This window comes from Misgurnus anguillicaudatus, chromosome 20, assembly GCF_027580225.2.
Source record: "Misgurnus anguillicaudatus chromosome 20, ASM2758022v2, whole genome shotgun sequence".
NCBI lineage: Eukaryota > Metazoa > Chordata > Actinopteri > Cypriniformes > Cobitidae > Misgurnus > Misgurnus anguillicaudatus.
Genome location: NC_073356.2, coordinates 33,643,513 through 33,665,806, shown reverse-complemented (window position 1 = coordinate 33,665,806; position 22,294 = coordinate 33,643,513). Strand labels below are relative to the sequence as shown.

General features: G+C 39.9%; 3 protein-coding genes across 9 annotated transcripts in view; 1 reads left to right on the top strand and 2 right to left on the bottom strand.

Moving 5' to 3' along the window:
• Window positions 1-1,568: 1,568 nt before the first annotated feature.
• On the bottom strand, window positions 1,569-22,222 carry gnb3b (guanine nucleotide binding protein (G protein), beta polypeptide 3b). Of its 7 annotated transcripts, XM_073858571.1 has the most exons (11): window positions 22,090-22,222; window positions 13,153-13,228; window positions 9,988-10,019; window positions 7,069-7,162; window positions 6,841-6,986; window positions 6,654-6,717; window positions 6,330-6,486; window positions 6,188-6,254; window positions 5,683-5,884; window positions 5,253-5,468; window positions 1,569-2,650 (listed from the first exon to the last, which is right to left on the bottom strand). In XM_073858571.1, the coding sequence occupies exons 4-11, from the start codon at window positions 7,123-7,125 to the stop codon at window positions 2,543-2,545; spliced, it is 1,017 nt and encodes a 338-aa protein (XP_073714672.1). In that variant the 5' UTR covers window positions 7,126-7,162; window positions 9,988-10,019; window positions 13,153-13,228; window positions 22,090-22,222; the 3' UTR covers window positions 1,569-2,542. The 7 variants fall into 7 exon arrangements, with proteins under 7 accessions (XP_073714672.1, XP_073714674.1, XP_073714671.1 ...); XM_073858573.1 differs by lacking the exon at window positions 9,988-10,019; XM_073858570.1 differs by lacking the exons at window positions 9,988-10,019; window positions 13,153-13,228; window positions 22,090-22,222 and adding exons at window positions 7,986-8,042; window positions 9,834-9,966.
• The window catches only part of LOC129455243 (zinc finger protein 646), a 38,871-nt gene continuing 23,052 nt past the window's right edge, over window positions 6,476-22,294 (top strand). The window contains exon 1 of the mRNA XM_055219909.2: window positions 6,476-6,499. The gene's annotated coding sequence lies outside the window, so the exon portion shown is untranslated. The remainder of the gene's footprint in view (window positions 6,500-22,294) is intronic.
• Window positions 15,575-19,148, bottom strand: LOC129423146 (uncharacterized). The gene is made up of 2 exons (XM_055179331.2): window positions 19,101-19,148; window positions 15,575-19,010 (listed from the first exon to the last, which is right to left on the bottom strand). The coding sequence occupies exons 1-2, from the start codon at window positions 19,146-19,148 to the stop codon at window positions 15,654-15,656; spliced, it is 3,405 nt and encodes a 1,134-aa protein (XP_055035306.2). The 3' UTR covers window positions 15,575-15,653.

The following is a 22,294-nucleotide window of genomic DNA, read 5'->3' as shown; positions in this document are numbered from 1 at the left end:
ATATATAATTGTTCCAAAGTAGCATTATGTATATTACATTATGTTTTATTGACGTCATCTCTCATTTCTTTTAACACAGAGGAAAAGCAGCATGATAACCTAAAAAGATTTTGGGACCTAATACATATTAACTGTTACATTTTTTTCCATTATAATCACCCAACTTTTGTGTTTATCAACAAATGCTTAGGATTCACTGTAAAGCTCAGAGCAAATTCTGTTTCTGATGACAATAATTTAAAGTCCACCTCTTTAATTGCTTAAAACAACGCTATTTTGTGTATTTGGTATAATACAATGTGTTTGCGTGGATTATGGTTAAAAAACACATTATTTTCCACATACCGTACATTTTTGTAGTTCCAGATTTCCTTAGTGTTGTAGTTCTCGAGAACGGTCTCGGTCTTGAAACCGGTCTCAAGACCACTTTTTAAAGGTCTTGGTCTCGTCTCGGAATCGACCACATTTTTACTCGGTCTTGTCTCGGTCTCAGACAAAGCGGACTCGGAATTTTATTTCAAGACCTGTCAAGACCACAACTGATGGCACAACTGATGGAATTTATTTATCATTAATTTTATGCAGTTTATTCATGTTTGGCATATGATGTTGGCATTGTTTAAGCATTTTATAAGTTCTCCCAATGACAATTTTTCTAATTTTATTACTAAAAACACCTGCATTGTGTTAAGTGGATGGCAAGCCATGGAAAGACAGTTCAGAATAAAGGGTTCAGTTGATTTCAGCTCATTAGTGTTTGTTCACTTTTATTTTCTTATAGACAAAGATAAATTTCCACATATATGCAATGCCTTTGATTATTTGATCAACTTTACTGATGGCATAAACACATGCACGCACGCACACACACAGACAAGAAGTGCCTAATCATATGCATATTACACATTTTATCATAAGTGTTTTAATGCAGTGACTTGCACTGGTCTTGGTCTTGACTTGGTCTCGGCCTGTCTTGGTCTTGACTTGGTCTCGACCCTTTAAAGTCTTGGTCTTGTCTCGGCCTGTCTTGGTCTTGGTCATGACTTGGTCTCGGTTTAGATGGTCTGGACTACAACACGCACTGATTTTGTACAAAACTCTGCGATTTGAAAAGCTCTGTGTCCCTGATTGGCCATTTAATCTGTACGTTGTGATTGGCTTGAATACCTCTGACGTCAGCCGGAAATGTGACACTCTTTACCATGTTTGAAAGATTCGGTCACAATGCAATGCTAACAGGAGTTAACTTACAGGCTGTGAGTCCGAAGAAGGAGGAATTATGATAATGTCAGTCTTATCTACATCACCAATCCCAGGAAGTAAACTTTTGCCTACGATCTATGTGTTTGTTGTAGTCCAAGAAAAGAGATTTATGTTGGAGGCGATAACTCGCGTCATTGTTTACTTTGGGGTTTGTACCTTTTGCATATAGTTAAAATGTACTAATACACACTTACACACCAAAGGAAATGTAAAATCGTGAATCGGACCATTGGTGCTCTTTAAGATATCTCAATGACCTCAAAAGCCATCACAGGTTAACAGATACACACAACCACACCAAGATATTATTTAATGCAGAACACTATGTTTATTAGAAACGTATCAGGTAAACACTGTAATATTTTTAATAAAAACTGTCTTGTATGTAAAAGTCCTACAAAAGCATGAAAGTATTAAATACAGATGTTTAATGTGTCATTCTGAGGGCTTTTTTGATCTTTGTTGAATTTCATTTTTCACTGTTTGCCAGAAATCATATCCATGTTTGCCAACATCATCAAAGAGCCATAACATCAGTCAGTGTGGTTATTGGGGGGGGGGGTAAACACACTGTACAATTTCTCTGCATTCTACCATAGCTTCTAAAAACAAAAATATACATTAATTTTCATTTATACCACGGGGCTGTTGAATGCTTTTTTCTGATTGGTTGAGAAACGTTCCATGGGTGTTGATTATGTTTCTATAAAATGCACACCTAACTTGTCAAATGTCTTAAAATAACCACTAGAGCAAATTTTTTTGTGGTAATCGTGGTATAAGCAAAATATTTGACTCTGGTACTTTGAATTATTAGAAAATAATGCACACCCTCGTCCCGCATTGGATGTGCATTATTTTTGAATAATTCACTGGCCGTCGTCAATTATTCCTTACATAATCTTTCATCTAATCATAGAGGATTTTAAACAGACAAAAAACTTCATTTTAAATTCTTAAATGGTTATTTGATTTCATTCTGTGTACTTTTAAGAAGTCAAAATACTATAAGTTTAGGTCAGGTCTCGTGACTTCTTTACTATGAGATTACCATGTTGTGATAATAATTATGCAGACTTCTTGATTGTTGTGACTTACATATTCCACTTACATACTCTAATAAGATCCAGTCTTTAATATACACTCACAGGTAGATGTTTATGTGTTTGTGTGAGATAGAAAGAGTCTCAGTTCCCTGAAAATTAACTATTTTCCTTCCTGATCCTCTCACTTAATTTTCGCCACATCTTTCCCAGCTGATCTGGGTTCAGTGTGCAACTCAGTTCCAGATCTTCAGGAAACTGTCCCATGAGCCGGTGCAAACACACATGCCATCCCCTGGTACTCCAGTGCAGCTCACCCGGTTGTCATGGCCAGACAACACTCCTAGAAGAGAGAAAGGCAATGAGTAAGGAGACAGACAGACAGACAGACACACAAACAAACAAACAGATAGAAAAACAGCAAGAGAGGCAGACAGACAGACAGACAGGAAGATAAGTAGAAAGCAAGAGAAGCAAATAGATGGATGGATATACAGACAGAGCGAGAGATAGACAGACAAACAGATATATAGACAGCAAGAGAGACAGACAGATGAACAGGTAGGTAGATAGACAGCAAGAGAAGCAGATAGATGGATGGATGGATAGGTGGAGAGAGATAAACAGATAGACAGGTAGACAGCAAGAGAAGCAGATGGATGAATGGTTGGATACATGGAAGGGTGGATGGACAGACAGGGAGGGAGAGTAAGAGAGAGAGAGAGAGAGAGAGAGAGAGAGATAGACAGATAGACAGACAGACAGACAAACAGGTAGGTAGATAGACAGCAAGAGAAGCATATAGATAAATGGATGGATGGAGTGAGATAAACAGAAAACAGATAGACAGACAACAAGAGAGGCAGACAGACAGACACCATAAGAAGCAGATAGATAGATGGATGGATGGAGAGAGAGATAGACAAACAAACAAACAAACAAACAAACAAATAAACAGATAGACAGCAAGAGAGGCACACAGAGAGATGAACAGGTAGATAGCAAGAGAAGCAGATGGATGGACAAATGCACAAACAATGAGATAGACAGCAAGAGAGACAGACAGAAGAACAGGTAGGTAGATAGACAGCAAGAGAAGCAGATAGATAGATGGATGGATGAAAAGAGATAGACAGACAGCAAGAGAGGCAGACTGGCAGATGAACAAGAGAACTAGCAAGAAAAGCAGATGGATGGATGGATTGATGGACAGACAAAGAGATAGACAGACAGACGAACAGCAAGAGAAGCAGATGGATGGATGGATGGATGGATGGAGAGAGATAGACAGACATACAAACAGATAGACAGACAGATGAACAGGTGGGTAGATAGACAGCAAGAGAAGCAGATAGATAGATGGATGAATGGATGGATGGATGGATTGATGGAGTGAGATAGACAGAAAACATATAGGCAGACAGACAGACAGACAGACAGACAAACAAACAGGTAGGTAGATAGACAGCATAAGAAGATAGATAGATGGATGGATGGAAAGAGATAGACAGACAAACAAATAGACAGACAGAAAGAGAAGCAGACAGACAGATGAACAAGAGAACTAGCAAGAAAAGCAGATGGATGGATGGATTGATGGACGGATGGACAGACAGAGAGATAGACAGACAGACGAACAGCAAGAGAAGCGGATGGATGGATGGATGTAGAGAGAGATAGATAGACATACAAACAGACAGACAGACAGACAGACAGACAGATGAACAGGTGGGTAGATAGACAGCATAAAAAGATAGATAGATGGATGGATGGAAAGAGAAAGATAGACAAACAAATAGACAGACAGAAAGAGAGGCAGACAGACAGATGAACAAGAGAACTAGCAAGAAAAGCAGATGGATGGATGGATTGATGGACGGATGGACAGACAGAGAGATAGACAGACAGACGAACAGCAAGAGAAGCGGATGGATGGATGGATGGATGGATGGATGGATGGATGGATGGAGAGAGATAGATAGATAGACATACAGACAGACAGACAGACAGATGAACAGGTGGGTAGATAGACTGCAAGAGAAGCAGATAGATAGATGGATGGATGGATGGATGGATGGATGGATGGATGGATGGATGGGATGGATGGAGTGAGTGAGATAGACAGAAAACATATAGGCAGACAGACAGACAGACAGACAGACAAACAGGTAGGTGGATAGACAGCATAAAAAGATAGATAGATGGATGGATGGAAAGAGATAGACAGACAAACAAATAGACAGACAGAAAGAGAGGCAGACAGACAGATGAACAAGAGAACTAGCAAGAAAAGCAGATGGATGGATGGATTGATGGACGGATGGACAGACAGAGAGATAGACAGACAGACAGACGAACAGCAAGAGAAGTGGATGGATGGATGGATAGATGGCGAGAGATAGATAGACAGACAAATAGATAGACAGACAGATGAACAGGTAGGTAGATAGACAGCAAGAGAAGCAGATAGATAGATGGATGGAGAGAGAGAGAGAGAGAGATAGACAGACAGACAGCAAGAGAGGCAGACAGGAAGAGAAGCAGATGGATGGATGGATGGCGAGAGATAGACAGACAAACAGATATATAGACAGCAAGAGAGACAGACAGATGGAGAGCGAGAGATAGACAGACAAACAGATATATAGACAGCAAAAGAGACAGACAGATGAACAGGTGGATAGGTAGACAGCAAGAAAAGCAGATGGATGGATGGATGGATGGATGGATGGATGGATGGATGGATGGATGGATGGATGGATGGATGGATGGATGGATGGATGGATGGATGGATAGATAGATAGATAGATAGATAGAGAAACAAACAGATATATAGACAGCAAGAGAGGCAGACAGATAGATAGATAGATGGCTGGATGGATGAACAGACCGATAGACAGATAAAGAGACAGACAAATCTTCTCACTCTCTTTCCTTCAACACTCCAACTTTCTCGCCCTTTAGCGAGTCCCAGATATTGCAGTTGAAATCATCATAGCCAGCAAAGATGAGACGGCCGGACATGGACAGAGCCACTGATGTCACACCGCTGTTCAGCTGAGCATCCTGATAGCAGATGACTTCTTGATCAGAGCGAATGTCATACATCTTGCATGTGCAGTCATCTGAGCCAGTAATGAATGAAGTTCCATTTGGAAAATACTGAGTGCGGAGAACAGGGGATGAGATTTTATAAATGCAATTTAAGTTTTAATTTTAATATCATAGCGCGGAAATAATTATATTAATATCGACCATGATTTCAATATAAGTCCAATCAGTGAGGAGGAAAGCCCAAACAAAGGTGCCACATTTCAAACATACAATGCCCTCTTCTGCATGTTATCGGTACTGCATGTATATTTTGTGAACTCACTGAAATGGCGTTGATGTCACTAGTGTGACCCTGAAAGGTTTGCTTGCATTGGCCATCTCTGATGTCCCACAGCTTGGCCAGAGAGTCACAAGCACCAGAAACGAATGTGTTCATGTCCGGAGACATGGACAGACACATGCAGTCACCGACATGGTTCAGAAACACTGTCTTTTGCTTTCCAGACTCTATATCCCACAATGCACTGGGAGAGGGAACAAAAACAGACTTTACGGTCTCAACATCTGTTGCAAAGGAAGTCTGAATGGTTACAAGCATAAAATTGTTTTATGCAATAAGCACTGTTGTATGTAGATGTTATGCAAATTTTGTAGGTATTCAATGCATATAGGAAATCTGCATACTAAGTACAGTATACTATATACTGCATGAAATGAAGAATAGTATTGTAGTATGCTATCTCATGTTCTACAGTAGTTATATTCTAACTAATCCTTCTTCAATGTATTTCAGAAATATCTATTATATAAAAAGGCACCACACGTACCATGTTGTGTCACCAGATGCGGTCAGGATCTCATTGTCACTAAGGAAGCGTGCACAGGACAAGTAGCCTATAAAGACAGAAAGAGACCCAATGAGAACTTCAAAAGTCTTATTTTTAAGTATGCACGTGAGTAAAGCTTTACCTGTGTGGGCATCCAATTCTTTTACGGTTTTGACGACTGGTGTCTTCAGGTTGTAGACGGTACACATGTTGTCAAGACCACCGCTGGCCACAAGGTTTCCAGACGGAGCATAAGCGCAGGTCATTACCCATGAGGACTTGAGGGGAACAGCATTGATCTAAAGAAAGAAGGTAACAGTATGGCGTTCCCTTAAATGTAAAGAGGAAATGTGAGGAATCTGGTGAAAGCGAAGTATGTGATTTTGGTGCCAGTAGCATTTCCAAAGGTTTCCAATCATGATGCACATCAGGAATTAAAAGTGAAATCTGATTCAATTCAACTTACCTTATTACCAGAGTGAGAGTCCCAAATAATAAGCTTGCCATCCTGTGATGCACTGACCATTAGCCTTAAGACGTCAAATGTAGAAAGCAAAACAAAAAAGATCAATAGTATGTAACATTTGGGTTTTCACAAAGTGGGTCACAAAATATGGCAACTGTGACTACTGTAAGCAGTAATGCAGTATCACCTGTTGTCTGTAGCCCAGTGCATGGCATAGATTTTGGCCAGGTGGCCTTTCAGTGTCCGTCTGGTTTTGAGTTGAACGCGAGGGGCCGGAGCCACCCCAGCTGCGACCGCTGCCATGTCTGTGTCATTGACTGCTTTGCGAGCCGCCTACAGCGAAAACAAATATTTCATGTAGTTAAGATTGCTAGTATTAGTATCACTGTCATGAAATTTACTAGCTAAGGCTTACCTCGATCTGTGTCTTCAGGCCTTCTGCCTCCTTTTTCATCTTTTCCATTTCACCCATAGCTGCTGTTGACTGGGACGTTTACCAACACAAACCGCTAAATGTAATCAGAAAATAAAATGTAAATCCATGAATAAATTATGAATTCTTTAAATTGTAATCCATAAAAAGCTCATATATAAATCTCAACAAGGACATGTTTGTGATGATGACATCATTTAAAAATATCAGACTAAGCCACACTTTCAGTACATCTATTTAGTGTAAACTATTTTTTTACCATCTACTGTTCTACAAGCAGCTATATTGAGTTTCATGCTGTTCTGGAATAAATAATCGTAGATTTTAGCGGCATCTAAAGTGAGATTGCGAATTGCAACCAACGCCTCAGTCCACAGCTCACCCCTTCCTTTCGAAATGCATAGAGAAGCTACGGTACGTAGTTGCTTCAATGCATTTCAAGTTCAAGACAATCTCCTGAACTCCAAACTGAATGTCAGAATGGGGAAGAAAGGTGATTTAAGCAATTTTGAGCGTGGCATGGTTGTTGGTGCCAGACCGGTCTGAGTATTTCACAATCTGCTCAGTTACTGGGATTTTCACGTACAACCATTTCTAGGGTTTACAAAGAATGGTGTGAAAAGGGAAAAACATCCAGTATGTGGCAGTCCCGTGGGTGAAAATGCCTTGTTGATGCTAGAGGTCAGAGGATAATGGGCCGACTGATTCAAGCTGATAGAAGAACAACTTTGACTGAAATAACCACTCGTTACAACCAAGGTATGCAGCAAAGCATTTGTGAAGCCACAACAGGCACAACCTTGAGGCGGATGGGCTGCCTACAACAGCAGAAGACCCCACCGGGTACCACTCATCTCCACTACAAATAGAAAAAGAGGCTACAATTTGCACAAGCTCACCAAAATCGGACAGTTGAAGACTGGAAAAATGTTGCCTGGTCTGATGAGTCTCGATTTCTGTTGAGACATTCAGATGGTAGAGTCAGAATTTGGCATAAACAGAATGAAAATATGGATCCATTATGCCTTGTTACCACTGTGCAGGCTGGTGGTGGTAGTGTAATGGTGTGGGGGATGTTTTCTTGGCACACTATAGGTCCTTTAGTGCCAATTGGGCATCGTTTAAATGCCACGCCCTACCTGAGCATTGTTTCTGACCATGTCCATCCATTTATTACCACCATGTACCCATCCTCTGACGCCTACTTACAGCAGGATAATGCACCATTTCACAAAGCTCAAATCATTTCAAATTGGTTTCTTGAACATGACAATGACTTCACTGTACTAAAATGGCCTCCACAGTCACCAGATCTCAACCCAATAGAGCATCTTTGGGATGTGGTGGAACAGGAGCTTCGTGCCCTGAATGTGCATCCCACAATTCTTTACGTGAGTGTATGTAGAGAAAACGTCTCATTCTAAGGTAATAAAAACAATACAGTTCATTTTGTAAAGTCTTTATACACCAATGATAATATAGTTATGTATTTTATATTGCATTTCTGTCAAGAGATCCTCCAAAAATGTACACAGTGCACCTTTAACTCAATGCCAGATAAGCTAAATCCTATAGACTCGGTTCAGCAATTACTTAATGCTGTGGACATAGTACTAACTAAGCCTCTGGGTATTTGGCTATTTTAGATTTTTTTACAGTGAACAGTAAACCAAAACTTCATTAGCCAAATTATAAGTCTGGTGGACATCAAGTCATTCTGACCCAGACAGTATTGGGCTGACTCAGTTTGAAAGCATCATAATGCCGTTCAATGCGTTATACAAAGATGTTTTATGTAGATAGTGATGTTGTATGAAATATATCATAGGCCAGAGGACCTGAGAGGGAATTATCAGGTTTGTCACCCTACAGGGATCCCAATGAACTTAATTTACAGAAAAGTAGCCACTCTGTACTGTTCTGCCCGTGAAAAGTGATTTGCAATCTCTTATGCTTTTGGATCAAATAATGATAATAGTTACAAGATTACTGGATGATCTCCAATTATTATTTGATGCAAACTGTTTTATGTATGCAGATAAGATCTAGTGAGAGGTTATAAGCCCTTGTAGGAGATGTTGGGGGAGGCTCAACAAATCCCATGTTATCCGATTACCGGCTGCTCTTTACTACAGGATCAGGTGAGACCTGGGGTAGAAAGATCAAAGACAAAAGCACAAGGAAAGAAGGGGTATAGGTAGGCCTACATGTGATATGTTCATTGTGATCCTAAAAAAATTAAAATGAAAGAAAACTGATCTCTAGACACATGAGATCACATGAAATTTTCAATGTCTATTTGATTATGCTCAACAGGAGCTTTAGCACTAATCCTACAAAGTACCAAAACTGCAAACTTGACAGAACCTGTTCAGAAGATACAGATGGCATCATTTTAACAGCTGTGATGTTTGCTGTGACTATCCAAACAACCTCCAATTCCTAAACATTTTCTCCTGAGCATGCTTGTCGCTTATCAATCCATTCCAACAATTTTTATAAAAATAAGTGCAAAGAAACATTTCAGTGCAGTGTGAACACAGATCTACTCCGAGAAATCACTAAAGTACACTAATAGAAAGCTGCGACCATATATATAAAACACAGTTTTCGTTTGATTATAAAAAGCTTAAAGCAAATTAGATCCATAGTCCAATCCAATGCTTTGCCAAATGCATTACATTTTTCTCATGCATACTAAAGACAAAAATAATCTCACTTGGTAAAGAAACCTCACAGTAACTCACCTGTCTACCCTAAAACGCAAGTGATCTTCTCTATAGCCCCGAGGTCCCTTTTTTCTGTATTAGACAACAGAGAGTCCACAAGACACCTTTCCAAACCCTCTCTCTCTCTCTCTGTGCCTCCCACACAGGCATCAACAAACTGGATGTGACTTACCTGCGGATAAACTCTATCTTTCTCGTCCTCTCCTGCAAGAGGTGAACAGATAAGGATTGGAAGGATGAAGGAGATCAAGGATGAAAGGATAAGCTCAGAGAGAGAGAGAGAGAGAGAGACAGAGAGAGAGAGAGAGAGGGCAGAGGACAGGTAAACTGATTGAAATGGAAAATTAGGTTATGGGGTCGAAAGACAAGTGAGTGCAGAAAGTAAAGACAAAAGGAAATGATGAACAGAGTCTAGCCTGGAAAAATGGTTTGTGTTATATCACTGTAAAAAATTTGCTGTAATTATGCAGCTGGTTGCCAGTAACTTACTGTAGAAAATAAAGACTGAAAATGCTTCATGTTCATTTAACTTTGAACAAACTGTTGCCAGTAAATAACATAAATGTAAAATCTTACTGTAAAAGTTACTGGCAGCTAGTTGCCAGTAATACTGTAATTTCTACAGATTTTTTTTACAGTATATAGACAGTATTGGGGGTAACGCATTACAAGTAATGTGCATTACGTAATAATATTACATTTCTGAAGTAACGAGTAAAGTAACGCATTACACATTAATATTTGACTTACTTTTTTAGTTTAATTAATTTGATAAAACATTATGTACAGAATTAAACTAAACGTAGTCACATTATGCACTCTATGTGTACACGCCTGTGTGGGAACAGTTTGACTCAGAAACTGAGATGGCAGGCAAGAGCTCGACATTTTTTGTGACTAAATATGCAATTTCTGAATGCAGAACTTTTCAGTCATAAAAACACCTGCCACTGTAAAAAAATTCCGTAGAAATTGCAGCTGGGTTGCCGGTAATTTACCGTAGATTTAAATTTATGTTATTTACTTGCAAAAGGTTTTTCAAAGTTAAATAAATTTTAAATATTAACAAGTCTTTATCTTTACAGAATAAAACTATACAATAACAGCCTCATGCAAAGCATTCTGGGAACCAGAAATCATCATCAACCTTTTACTGTTTTTTGCTTCAGATTTCGTTTCCCAGAATGTTTTGCTTGATGCTGTCTTTTTAGTTTTACTCTGTAAAGACAAAGACTTGTAAATGTTTAATCTTCATTAAACTTTTAACAAATTGTTGCCAGTAAATAACATAAATTTAAATCTACGGTAAGTTACCGGCAACCCAGCTGCAATAACACTGTAATTTCTACGGAATTTTTTTACAGTGAAGGCCTGAAAGAGATCAAGCCTCAGCCAAGAAAAAGTAACTAAAAAGTAACTTAAGCATTACTTTCCATGAAAAGTAACCAAGTAACGCAATTACACTCCTAGAAAGGATTTACAAATTTTTGTGCGTTAAGCTTTTAACACATTATGTGTCATTTTGTGTTAAAATAAAACACGTTTTTCAACAATAATACAAAGATGTATGTTGTCCCAGAATCAACACTAATGTGTTGTTTTTAACACATCCGTTCTAAGAGTGTAGTTACTTTTTTGGGAGTAACTTAATATTTTAATGCATTACTTTTAAAAGTAACTTTCCCCAACACTGTATATAGAGTTGTTTATACCTGTATATATTTATTCATCCGTCATATGATTGCCACATTGCTTTCTCATTATGTCCAAAGTCACCTCATAGGTACATGGGTGATTCTCACGAAAACTTGGTTTTAAAAATGTCAAGCATGAAAATGTAAAAACTGCTTAAATTTACTTTTTTCCCACCAGACATTGAAAAACAAAGTCTGGAGTAAATGGGAACATTAATTTAAAAACTTTTACTTATCATTTAACACTTTTTGTAACATAATTTTAAAAATTAGTCCTTAAAAATCTCATTACCGCAACAGTCAGAAAACATCAACACTGACATATTTTCAAAATGACATGACAAACCTGAAAGAACATCATTTGGAGATTCTGCACATGCATTTAAAATCAAAGTATTATGCTTCTATTAATTAAATTAACATTTAATAAGCATCTGTTGCGGTAATGATAATCAAAATGTCGTGTAAGCATTCTGACAAGACAATATTTCAAATTAACTGTAAAAAAATGATCTTACCTGGTAGCCATCTTGAAGTAACTGGTCCATGTGCTTGGTCACTCAAAATCAAACTTTATTAAAATTCTGTATGTGTGCTTAAACTGTTCTAAAAAAGTGTTGCGGAGGATGAGAACATCAGGCATGGACACATCATTTTCCTAATTTTTCTTCATTATTATTATACATGAATATTCAGTAAATATTTTTTCTGTCATCTAAAGTAGTCTAGCAAAACATCCATTTATTTTTTTTCTTAATATTTTTGTGTTAATTTGATTAAATTACAACATAACGCATGTTCAAACACAGCCGGACACATTGCGGTAATGAGAATTTCAGCAGAAAATGAGATAAAATTTCCAATTATAAATTCTTATGTTGAAATCACACATTGTGCAAGGTAGAACACAGTATTGTGTTAATTCTGATGCTTTTTAATGTTACTATATTACACATTTTAAAGCTAAAATCATTAGTGCCGTGGTGTTTCAATGGTTTCGTGAGAATCACCCACATACTGATACTTAAGAGTGCATTACTTCAAATGTACATTGGTAGCAAATATGCATACATATTTCTACCTAAATGAACCTTTAAAGGCTACTTCCTATTTATCATAATATGCATAATCATAATCCTGTCCTCTGTTTTGTCTACTTTTTCTGCATTTTTTCTATTGCCGAACATCCAAATGTTTCAGAATCTTTTATTAAAAAACTCATAAGCCAATACTGTATGATAATCCGAGCAATGATGTTTAATCTTACTGGCACACACTACATTTGAGCAATACTATCATTGCTGAAGGGTCATGAAAGGGCCTGTTTTTGTGGCATCGGAGTTTAGAGGTTTGAATTGGTTTGTTAGAGCAAATGAGCTGAGCTCGCTTAATCGGAATCTAATTGGATATCCGGAAAACCTGGAATCCTGTTAAGGAATTAGAGCAGGTGAATCTTTGGAGCGGACGTCACGGCGACAAAGAACAATAGAGACAGGAAAGTAATGAAACTGAAAGTTTAGATGATAAGACTGTGATGTTCTAGTTACAAGACAATGAGGATCTTTCAGTAGACTTAACATGGTCTACATGTGGGATGTTGTCCAGTTTACTCTGGAGAACACAGAAACAAATGATGAACTTACCATGGTACAAAGAATGATGACTTTAGGCTTTCTGTGTGTCAGATGCACAAATTCACAGCAGGCCAACTGTTGAGACCTTTTGTATGGGGTAAGGAGGATAAAATATAACATTAGACAAAACACGTTGTTATTCTTGACTAATATTTAAATTTGTTTGGCATCCGAAACACTAAAGTGTGACAAATATGCAAAAACATAAGTCATCTGGAAAGGGGCAACACTTTTTCACACCACTGTTTATGTAACATATCTTAAATCAATGTTGACAAAAACAAAACCATTTGATTATTTCTCTTTATCCGGCAAACCACGATGCCCGTTCTCCAAAGAGCTAATGGATCTCATTTACAGGGTAAACATGCCAGGAACATGCTTATCTTCTCAAGCCGTGCTCCAGGTAACCGCCAGTCTATGGCACCAGGGCAATCTTTCCTTTACAATCTTCCTAACAGATTGATGCAAGTTCATTTAAGGTACTGATGGTTTAGGACGAACAGAAGCTCTGATTTATTGCTATATTCGGGCACTTCTTGTCATATTGCCTCCCTATTATAAATCACTTTATTAAGTCGCTTTTAATAAATGCCTCTGTTAATGTAAACAGAATGTAAAATATTTTTAGTAGTAGTGGTAGAGCATTGTGTTAGCAGTGCAAAAGGCCGTGGGTTAAATCCCAGGGAACACATATACTGATCAAATGTATACCTTGTGATGCACTGTAAGTCACAAAAGTACTGTAAATGTATCACAGAGAAAACTGCTGCTAAGCCAAGCATCACTGTTTATTTCACTCTTGCTTATACATGGGTGATTCTCACAAAACCATTGAAACACCACGGCACTAATGATTTTAGCTTTAAAATGTGTAATATAGTAACATTAAAAAGCATCAGAATTAACACAATACTGTGTTCTACCTTGCACAATGTGTGATTTCAACATAAGAATTTATAATTGTAAATTTTATCTCATTTTCTGCTGAAATTCTCATTACCGCAATGTGTCCGGCTGTGTTTGAATATGCGTTATGTTGTTATTTAATCAAATTAACACAAAAATATTAAGAGAAAAAAATAAATGGATGTTTTGCTAGACTACTTCAGATGACAGAAAAAATATTTACTGAATATTCATGTATTATAATAATGAAGAAAAATTAGGAAAATGATGTGTCCATGCCTAATGTTCTCATCCTCCGCAACACTTTTTGAGAACAGTTTAAGCACACATACAGAATTTTAATAAAGTTTGATTTTGAGTGACCAAGCACATGGACCAGTTACTTCAAGATGGCTACCAGGTAAGATCATTTTTTACAGTTTTTTGAAATATTGTCTTGTCAGAATGCTTACACGACATTTTGATTATCATTACCGCAACAGATGCTTATTAAATGTTAATTTAATTAATAGAAGCATAATACTTTGATTTTAAATGCATGTGCAGAATCTCCAAATTATGTTCTTTCAGGTTTGTCATGTCATTTTGAAAATATGTCAGTGTTGATGTTTTCTGACTGTTGCGGTAATGAGATTTTTTAGGACTAATTTTTTTAATTATCTTACAAAAATTATGTTAAATGATAAGTAAAAGTTTTTAAATTAATGTTCCCATTTACTCCAGACTTTGTTTTTCAATGTCTGGTGGGAAAAAAAGTAAATTTAAGCAATTTTTACATTTTCATGCTTGAGAATCACCCACTTAGTACTTCAGTGCATAAAACATGCACAGAAGGAGGGACCTGAGCCACATCTTGGGACATCCTAGTCCCTAGCAAACAAATTGCAACAAGCTTAAAACCATTTAACACACTTTAGCAAAAGCAATGCATGATAACTACCCCAAATACCCTAGTATTGTAGCACTAGCATACACCAATCACAATTTCTCAAGATAATGTATACCGTTTCGGGTTTAAAACAATACCAACAATTTTTAATCATCTATATGACTAACTAGTCAACTACCACAAATTCAAGCCTAGTTGAGAAACCTGACAGGAGACGTCAGTCATTATCAGTTCATGAAAGAAACTTTTGGCTTACATCTTTAAAAGAGACATATCATAAAAATCTGACTTTTTCCATGTTTAATGCTATAATTGGGTGCTTCTATCAACCTAGAAAATGTAAAAAAAACAACAACTCATTAACTTATTTTTGGTAAACTATTCTCTGAAAGCATGTAAAAAATAGGTCATTGAAATTTGGCTCCCCTTGCGATGTCAGAAGGGGATAATAACGCCCCTTAATCTGCATTATCTGACCAAGGCACTGCCATTTAGTGCAGCGATCAGCTCATTTGCATTTTAAAGGACACACCCAAAAATGGCACATTTTTGCTCACACCTACAAAGTGGCAATTTTTTAACATGCTATAATAAATGATCTATATGGTATTTTGAGCTAAAACTTCAGATTTGAAAACACCTTAAAGGGTGCAGCTTGGACACATCTTCAGTGAAGGACCCAGGGTCATAGGGTGTTTCGGGTCTTTGATCTTCATACACCCTCACCTGGGCGACCCAACCAGGGTTGATCAGGCCCCGGTTTGTGTCCAAGCAGCGTGCTACTCCATACTTCTCCCCTTTTGATCCACAACCACCTTGAGGCTTTTTCGGCAGCCTCACTGATGTTTTTAGTGGCTCTTCTTTCATGCAACCCTCTAATGCCAAGGAGCCTGAAAGCCCGATGCACAGATTGACTTAGAAAGCCCCTGCAGCCCACTTCAATTGGCTCACAGCGGGCCCTCCATCCACTCTCTCTGCATGCTTGAACCAACTCCAGATATTTGGCCTTCTTCCTTTCGAAAGCCTCCTCCATCCTATCCTCCCAGGGGACAGTAAGCTCCATTAGCACAACTTGCTTTGTTGAGTCTGATGTTAAGACCAGGTCTGGCCTCTGTGACGTCCTTGCTATGTGCTCTGGAAACTTTAACTGCCTCCCAAGGTCAGCATGCAGCTTCCAATCTCGGGCCGTGGCTAGCAGTCCAGTTGAGGCCTTACGTACTCCCTGAGGTTTCTCCCCTGCCCTAACAAAGGAGATGTTGTGCTTCACTGGGACTAGGTGTTTAGACTCCTGGATTGCGGTGAAAATGGTGTCCGCTACTACCTTTAGCACCTGGTTATGGCGCCACGTGTACCTCCCCTCTCCTAGTGCTTTAGGGCAGCAACTCAGGATGTGCTCCAAGGAACCAAGAGCCGGGCACAGGGGGCATGCTGGTGTTTCTCCTAGGCCCCAGGTATGTAGGTTAGATGGACTTGGGAGGACATCATACACCGACTGAATCAGGAACTTAAGTCTTGCGGGTTCAGACTTCCATAGTTCTGTCCAGGTGATCCTCCTGACAGCCGCATGATCCCAATTGACCCAGGCCCCTTGTTGGCGCATTGCCACAGTCTTACTTAGGCGCTCCTCCTCCACCTCAGCACGAATCTCTCTCTGCACCATCTGGCGTCTCTCTGATCCTTGAGCTTTGTCGTACCGTGGTCTTGTGTGACTACCTAGACCAGCTCTTCCCACTGCCACAGAGCCTACTAAGACGCTATGTCTCAGTCTCGCCTCTGCCTGGTCGACTGCTTCTTGCGCTCGCCATTTCCTCCCGGTTCTGACTGTGATGCCAGCGGTAGCGACTCTGTTGTCAGCAGAGTCTCTGTACAGCAACACCTCCCTGGCTCTTGTGACTTTAAACTCCTCGGTCAGGCCAGTGAAAGGCAGCTGCAACCTGTTGTTGTGCCCATACAGAGCAATGCTGCTCAGGCTCTTCGGCAGACCCAGCCATCTACGCAGGTATTGGCTGATGTTACGTTCAAAGCCCTCCACAAGTGAAACTGGGACTTCATAAATCAGAAGTGGCCACAGGAGACGTGGCAGGATACCATGCTGGTATATCCATGCCTTGAACTTCCCTGGAAGGCCGGACTTGTCCACCGCTGATAGCCAAGACTTCAGCTCCCTGTGGGCTGCCTCTACCGCTACCTTGTCCTTCAGGGTGCTGTCAAAGATCTTCCCTAAGCTCTTCACGGGCTTCTCTGACACTGTTGGAATAATGCCTCCATCCACGTAAAAGCGGTGTTTGTCCTCCACTCTCCCCTTCCTCAGGACCAAGGATCTGGACTTGGCTGGCTTGAACATCATTCTTGCCCATGCCGTAATCCTTTCCAGACCGCGGAGGAGCCACCTGCACCCTGCCACTGATGTTGATGTGACCGTCAGATCATCCATGTAGGCTCGAATTGGTGGTTGGCGAATGCCGGATCTGGACAGGGGGCCCCTGCATTCCACCTCAGCAGCCTTGACCAACATGCTCATCGCTAGGGAAAATAATACCACTGATATGGTGCAGCCGGTGATAATGCCCTTCTCTAAGCGGTGCCCCGCAGATGTTACTGTTCCAGAGGTGAATCTCAGGCTGAAACTACTGTAGTAGTCCCTTATGAGTTCTGTAATCTTCTCAGGAATATGGTGTATTGACAGAGCTGTTGTCACCAGCTTGTGTGGAATTGATCCATAGGCGTCGGCTAGGTCAAGCCAGAGGACTGCTAGGTCTCCTCGATTTTCCCTCGCCTCCCGGATCAACTGGGTGATCACTCCTGTATGTTCCAAACAGCCCGGCATACCTGGGACTCCGCCCTTCTGCACTGAGGTGTCTATGTAGGAATTCCTCATGAGATACTCCGATAACCTGTTGGCAAGAATCTTGAAAAAGATTTTGCCTTCCACACTGAGTAGAGAGATGGTGCGGAACTGCGTGATGTCATTTGCATTCTCCTCCTTTGGTATCCAAATACCCTCTGCATGACGCCATTGCTGGGCCACCTTCCCTCTCCGCCATACTACCCTGATGAGTCTCCACAGCCTCTCCAAGAGTCTCGGGCAATGCTTATAGACTTTATATGGCACTCCACTTGGTCCCGGAGCTGCGCTGGTACGTGCAGTTCGCACAATGTCCCTGACCTCTGCCAAAGTGGGCTCCTTGATGTTAAACTGGAAAGAGGGTTCTGGTGGTGTGGGTAACTCTCTGCAGGTGGGCAGATTCTCCTCTCTCCTGCTGTCACTGTATTTGTCACTGAGGTACTGATTGACCTCCTCCTTTGGGCATTGCAGGGTCCCACTCCGTTTCTGCCCCAGCAGCTGCTTAACAAAGCTAAAGGGATTTGCAATGAAGGCCATTCGTTTGCGAGCTCTCTCTCTGCCTCTCCTCCTGTGCCTCTCAGCCCGCCGTAGAGAGATCAGTTTCTGCCTCAGGATGTCTCTGAGCTCTGTCAGAGCTGGCTTTTCCTCCTCGCTCGCTCTCTTATACTGACGGTTTAGGGCCTTCAGCTCTTTCCTGAGCTGGGAGATCTTGGTCTCTCTCCGGTTTGGTCTAGCGATGTTCTGAGCCTTCGGTACTTTGATGCCAAATCTCTCTGCGCCTATGGTGATGATTAGTGTACTCATCAACTGCAGTCGCTGATCAACTTCTCCTCTGCATGATGCCTCTAGAGTTGCCTCAACATCCTCATCAAACTGCTGCCACTCGGCCTCCGTGTTTGCAGCAGGCCATAAAACCCGACGGTGTTCTGATGGTTTGCTATGTGTAGCATGTTGAGCCTGGAGGTTCTGGACACTGTGGGGTGACTCCGGTTCCTGCTCCTCCTCCGTCTCACCAGGGTCAGTGCTTAGCACTGGCTCTGTGCGTTGCTCCACTTGCTTCCTTGTGCAGCCCATCTTGGCCTGGTGGATCCTCAGGCCTCTAAGGTTCTTAGAAATCTTGCCACAAAAACAGGTTGCTGTCGTCGTCGAAAATCCATTGCGTATATCTGGTACCGTGAAATCCGTCCGTTTGGGGTGCTCATCCTCCCCCCCTCTCGGGCACCCCTGGGGGTATCTTTCTGTAGGGCTTTCTGTAGCTAGATGTGGTTGCCCCCTCACGGGAGCTGCAGCTCAGGGTGCTAACCTTTACTGCACCGATTGCCGTCTCTCCGGGCTGTCCACTGTCTCTCCAGTCGTCACCATACTTTCACGGTCGTCATCCAGCCTTTCCTGGAAGTCACTGGCTAAGCCAGTTTTGCTAGATTTGAAAACACCTTAAAGGGTGCAGCTTGGACACATCTTGGACACATCTTCAGTGAAGGACCCAGGGTCATAGGGTGTTTCGGGTCTTTCACATATGTACTCTGGGGACACCAAAGATTTATTTAACATCTTAAAAAAAAGTATTGTAAAATGTCCCCTTTAACACTTTGGATTTAATGGGGAGATGGACCTCTGGTGGAGCACTGGTTGATCTTCAGGCCCTAATGTGAAAGCATTTGCTTTAACGGCACAGTATGTACGATTTTTGCAAAAAAAATCCAAACTTCACCAGAACGGTGTTATATATTTTGTCTACATGCACTGTAAAAAGTGAACAGTTATTTGGCATTATATCAAAACAAATTGCGAGTTCAGTTCATTAGTTAAAAATCTCCTTTATTTTAAACTTCCACAGTATTACTACTTTCTCTATCACTGCATAAAAATAGGTAAACAGGAGAGAGAATTATCCAATGCCCAAATGGACTGGGTCTAATCTTGTGAAAATATTATGACTTGCCACAGATGGAGCTCCCAAATAAACATATCCATAAAATGCTGTGTGGAAAATGGAGCCATAGTTTGTGTAATCAATGTGCATGTGGTTAACTTTAAAGCAAAACAGATAAAGTTACCAGCAGATGCACATTAATGTGTTCACAGAGATTAATTGTATAATAGAATATTGGCCAAGTAGGCCTGAGCATATAAGGTTTTGTTGCTGGTTTAAGGCATTTCAACAGTGAACATTTACACATAAATATGATTACAGTGCAAAACAATACAACCTAAACAAAAGGTGTTTCTTTGCAGTCATGCCATAGGAGAACCAATATTGTTTCCCAAGAAAAACCTTTGCACTTAAATTAATAATTTCTTTCTTACCCAGTTATAATAGTCTTTAAAGGGGTGGTTAAATGGTATTTCAAGCATTCTGACTTATTAACACAGTTATAGAGTTGTTTCCTCATGCTAAACGGAGGCAAAGTGTCAAAAAAGCAGTTGGACGTGCTACAGAGTATTTCTGTGCCGAATGCACTTTGCCAGGGTTCGTACAAGTTTCGGAAATTTTTTTTGATTACAGGTCTAACTGACGTTTTAGTGGTTTTTATACGTATCACTTCTTTTTATGGGCACTTCCCCTGGAAAACCGCGCCCACCCGTCAATCAGCGGGAGACGCTAGAACTTACAAACATTCACATCACGCGACAGCCTTGTTTAATTTCAAAATTCAACAATGGCATGAATGAAGAAGTGTGTTTTTGGATGTAAGGAGAAGAAATCCAGCCTTATGAAAACAAAGGATATAGTTTATTATCCGGGGTAGCAGCGGAGTTTTGCGTGTTTGTTTGATGCGCTGGATTTTCCCATTGCGCTGGATTGTCTTATGTTGTAAATATGCGCGTGCATATTATATAAATGACACGAACATGTAGTGAATCATAAGTTAAACAGTGTTGTATAAAGTGTTGCATGACTCGTACTCGCTCCACCCGCGGCAGTAACTCTTCCTTCTTCATTTTTTCGTACGTTATCGGAAAGATTCGGTAAAGCTAATCTTTCTTTTATAAATCTGATTAAACTAAAGACTCTTCGGAGATATAAAGGATGTCATACTACTCTATAGGTACTCCAGATTAACATCAGAAATGCAGAAACAGCGTGTGTTACGTAAGCTTTAAAACCTATTTTCACCACACACACGCACACACACAAAATTTGTGCTATAGAAAAGGCATTTTGTGGATGTCAAAGGTTCTTTATAGAAGTATACAGCTTAAGAAAAACTGTTTTAAGAACCATTGTGTTGTGTTCAAAAGACCACTGTTTTTCAATATTTTACTATATTCTTACCTCAACTTAGATGAATTAATACATATCTTTTTTCATCCTCAGCACAGTGTTATTGACAGAAGTTTGAGCGAGAGGAAGAGTAGTCAGGAGTAATGATGTCACTGCGCGCCGAGGTCGAAGAGCAAACTAAGTGCTCTTCCGCCATACAATATAGTTTTCATTTTTATTTTATACGTTTTATTTTGTGCACCATACTTACTCGTGCAACTACTCATGTAACAGTCTTTAAAAATGGAAAACATTGAAGTGTTCGGTGGCTTCCAAATTCATCCATGCCCGGATCCCAAGCAATGAACGGGGCCAGGCCAAATGCCAACACATTCACGACGCGCTGTACAAAGATTTAGTGCACGCATTGATATATAGGTATGTATTAATTCGTCTAAGTTCAGGTAACAACATAATCAAATATTGAAAAAACTGTGGTGTTTTCCTTTAAGAGTGTACTGTGCAGCCTACAACACAAGAACATAATGTAAAACAGACACAAAACGCAGTACTGTGCACACATATCACTAACTAATCATGTATACAGAACAGATAAAGTGTGGCATAATAGTGCAGTTATACTACAGTGTAGTTAGCGTTGTCATTGTTGGGACAGATAAGAAATACGGTATGTTGCATACAGAATTGGTATTGCATAAGGATATGATATTGCACAGAGGGAAAAATCAAGATTGTTTGATAAAAAGTCAAGAATGAACTGAGATCAAGGGGTGCATAAAATCGTGCCACTGGTTTAGAAAAAAATACATTTTGACATAATAATAATGATGACAGCAACAGTATTGCTTCTCAGATGGCAGTACCTTACTTTTTTTTGTATAAAATAAATGGGCTAAACTATGGCATTGAAGAAGGAATTGTTCCATAAACAACATTTAACATCTGCAGAAGGAATGGTTCTTTTAAGAAACTGACTGTTAGGTTCTTTGGGGAACCAAAAATGGTTCTTCTATTGCATCGCTGTGCAGTAGCACCTTCATTTTTAAGAATGTACTGAATGATTATCATATAACTTACCATTTACATGGCAGTACTTATGGTAGCACCATGGTACTTTTTGGTTGGTGGTATTTCCAATTCAAACAGAAGCACGTGTTTCAGAACGTTTTCATATTCAAACCCAAAGTTCAATTTTAATCCCAATTGTTTTATTTTAAAATATATAAAGACACGATGCACCATACAATGTTTACTTTCAACGCAAACACGCGCAGAGTGACGC

What these genes read in the sequence shown, in the direction of transcription:
- gnb3b (XM_073858571.1), bottom strand. Translation starts at nt 7,125, where the DNA reads ATGGGTGAAATGGAAAAGATGAAAAAGGAGGCAGAAGGCCTGAAGACA. An exon ending in GCATCTGGTGACACAACATG is followed by an intron (nt 5,885 to 6,187) that starts GTACGTGTGGTG and finishes TCCCTCTCCCAG; the next exon opens with TGCATTGTGGGATATAGAGT. An exon ending in GTGACATCAACGCCATTTCA is followed by an intron (nt 5,469 to 5,682) that starts GTGAGTTCACAA and finishes CTCCGCACTCAG; the next exon opens with TATTTTCCAAATGGAACTTC.
- LOC129423146 (XM_055179331.2), bottom strand. Translation starts at nt 19,148, where the DNA reads ATGGTGACGACTGGAGAGACAGTGGACAGCCCGGAGAGACGGCAATCG. An exon ending in GCCCGGAGAGACGGCAATCG is followed by an intron (nt 19,011 to 19,100) that starts GTGCAGTAAAGG and finishes AGATACCCCCAG; the next exon opens with GGGTGCCCGAGAGGGGGGGA.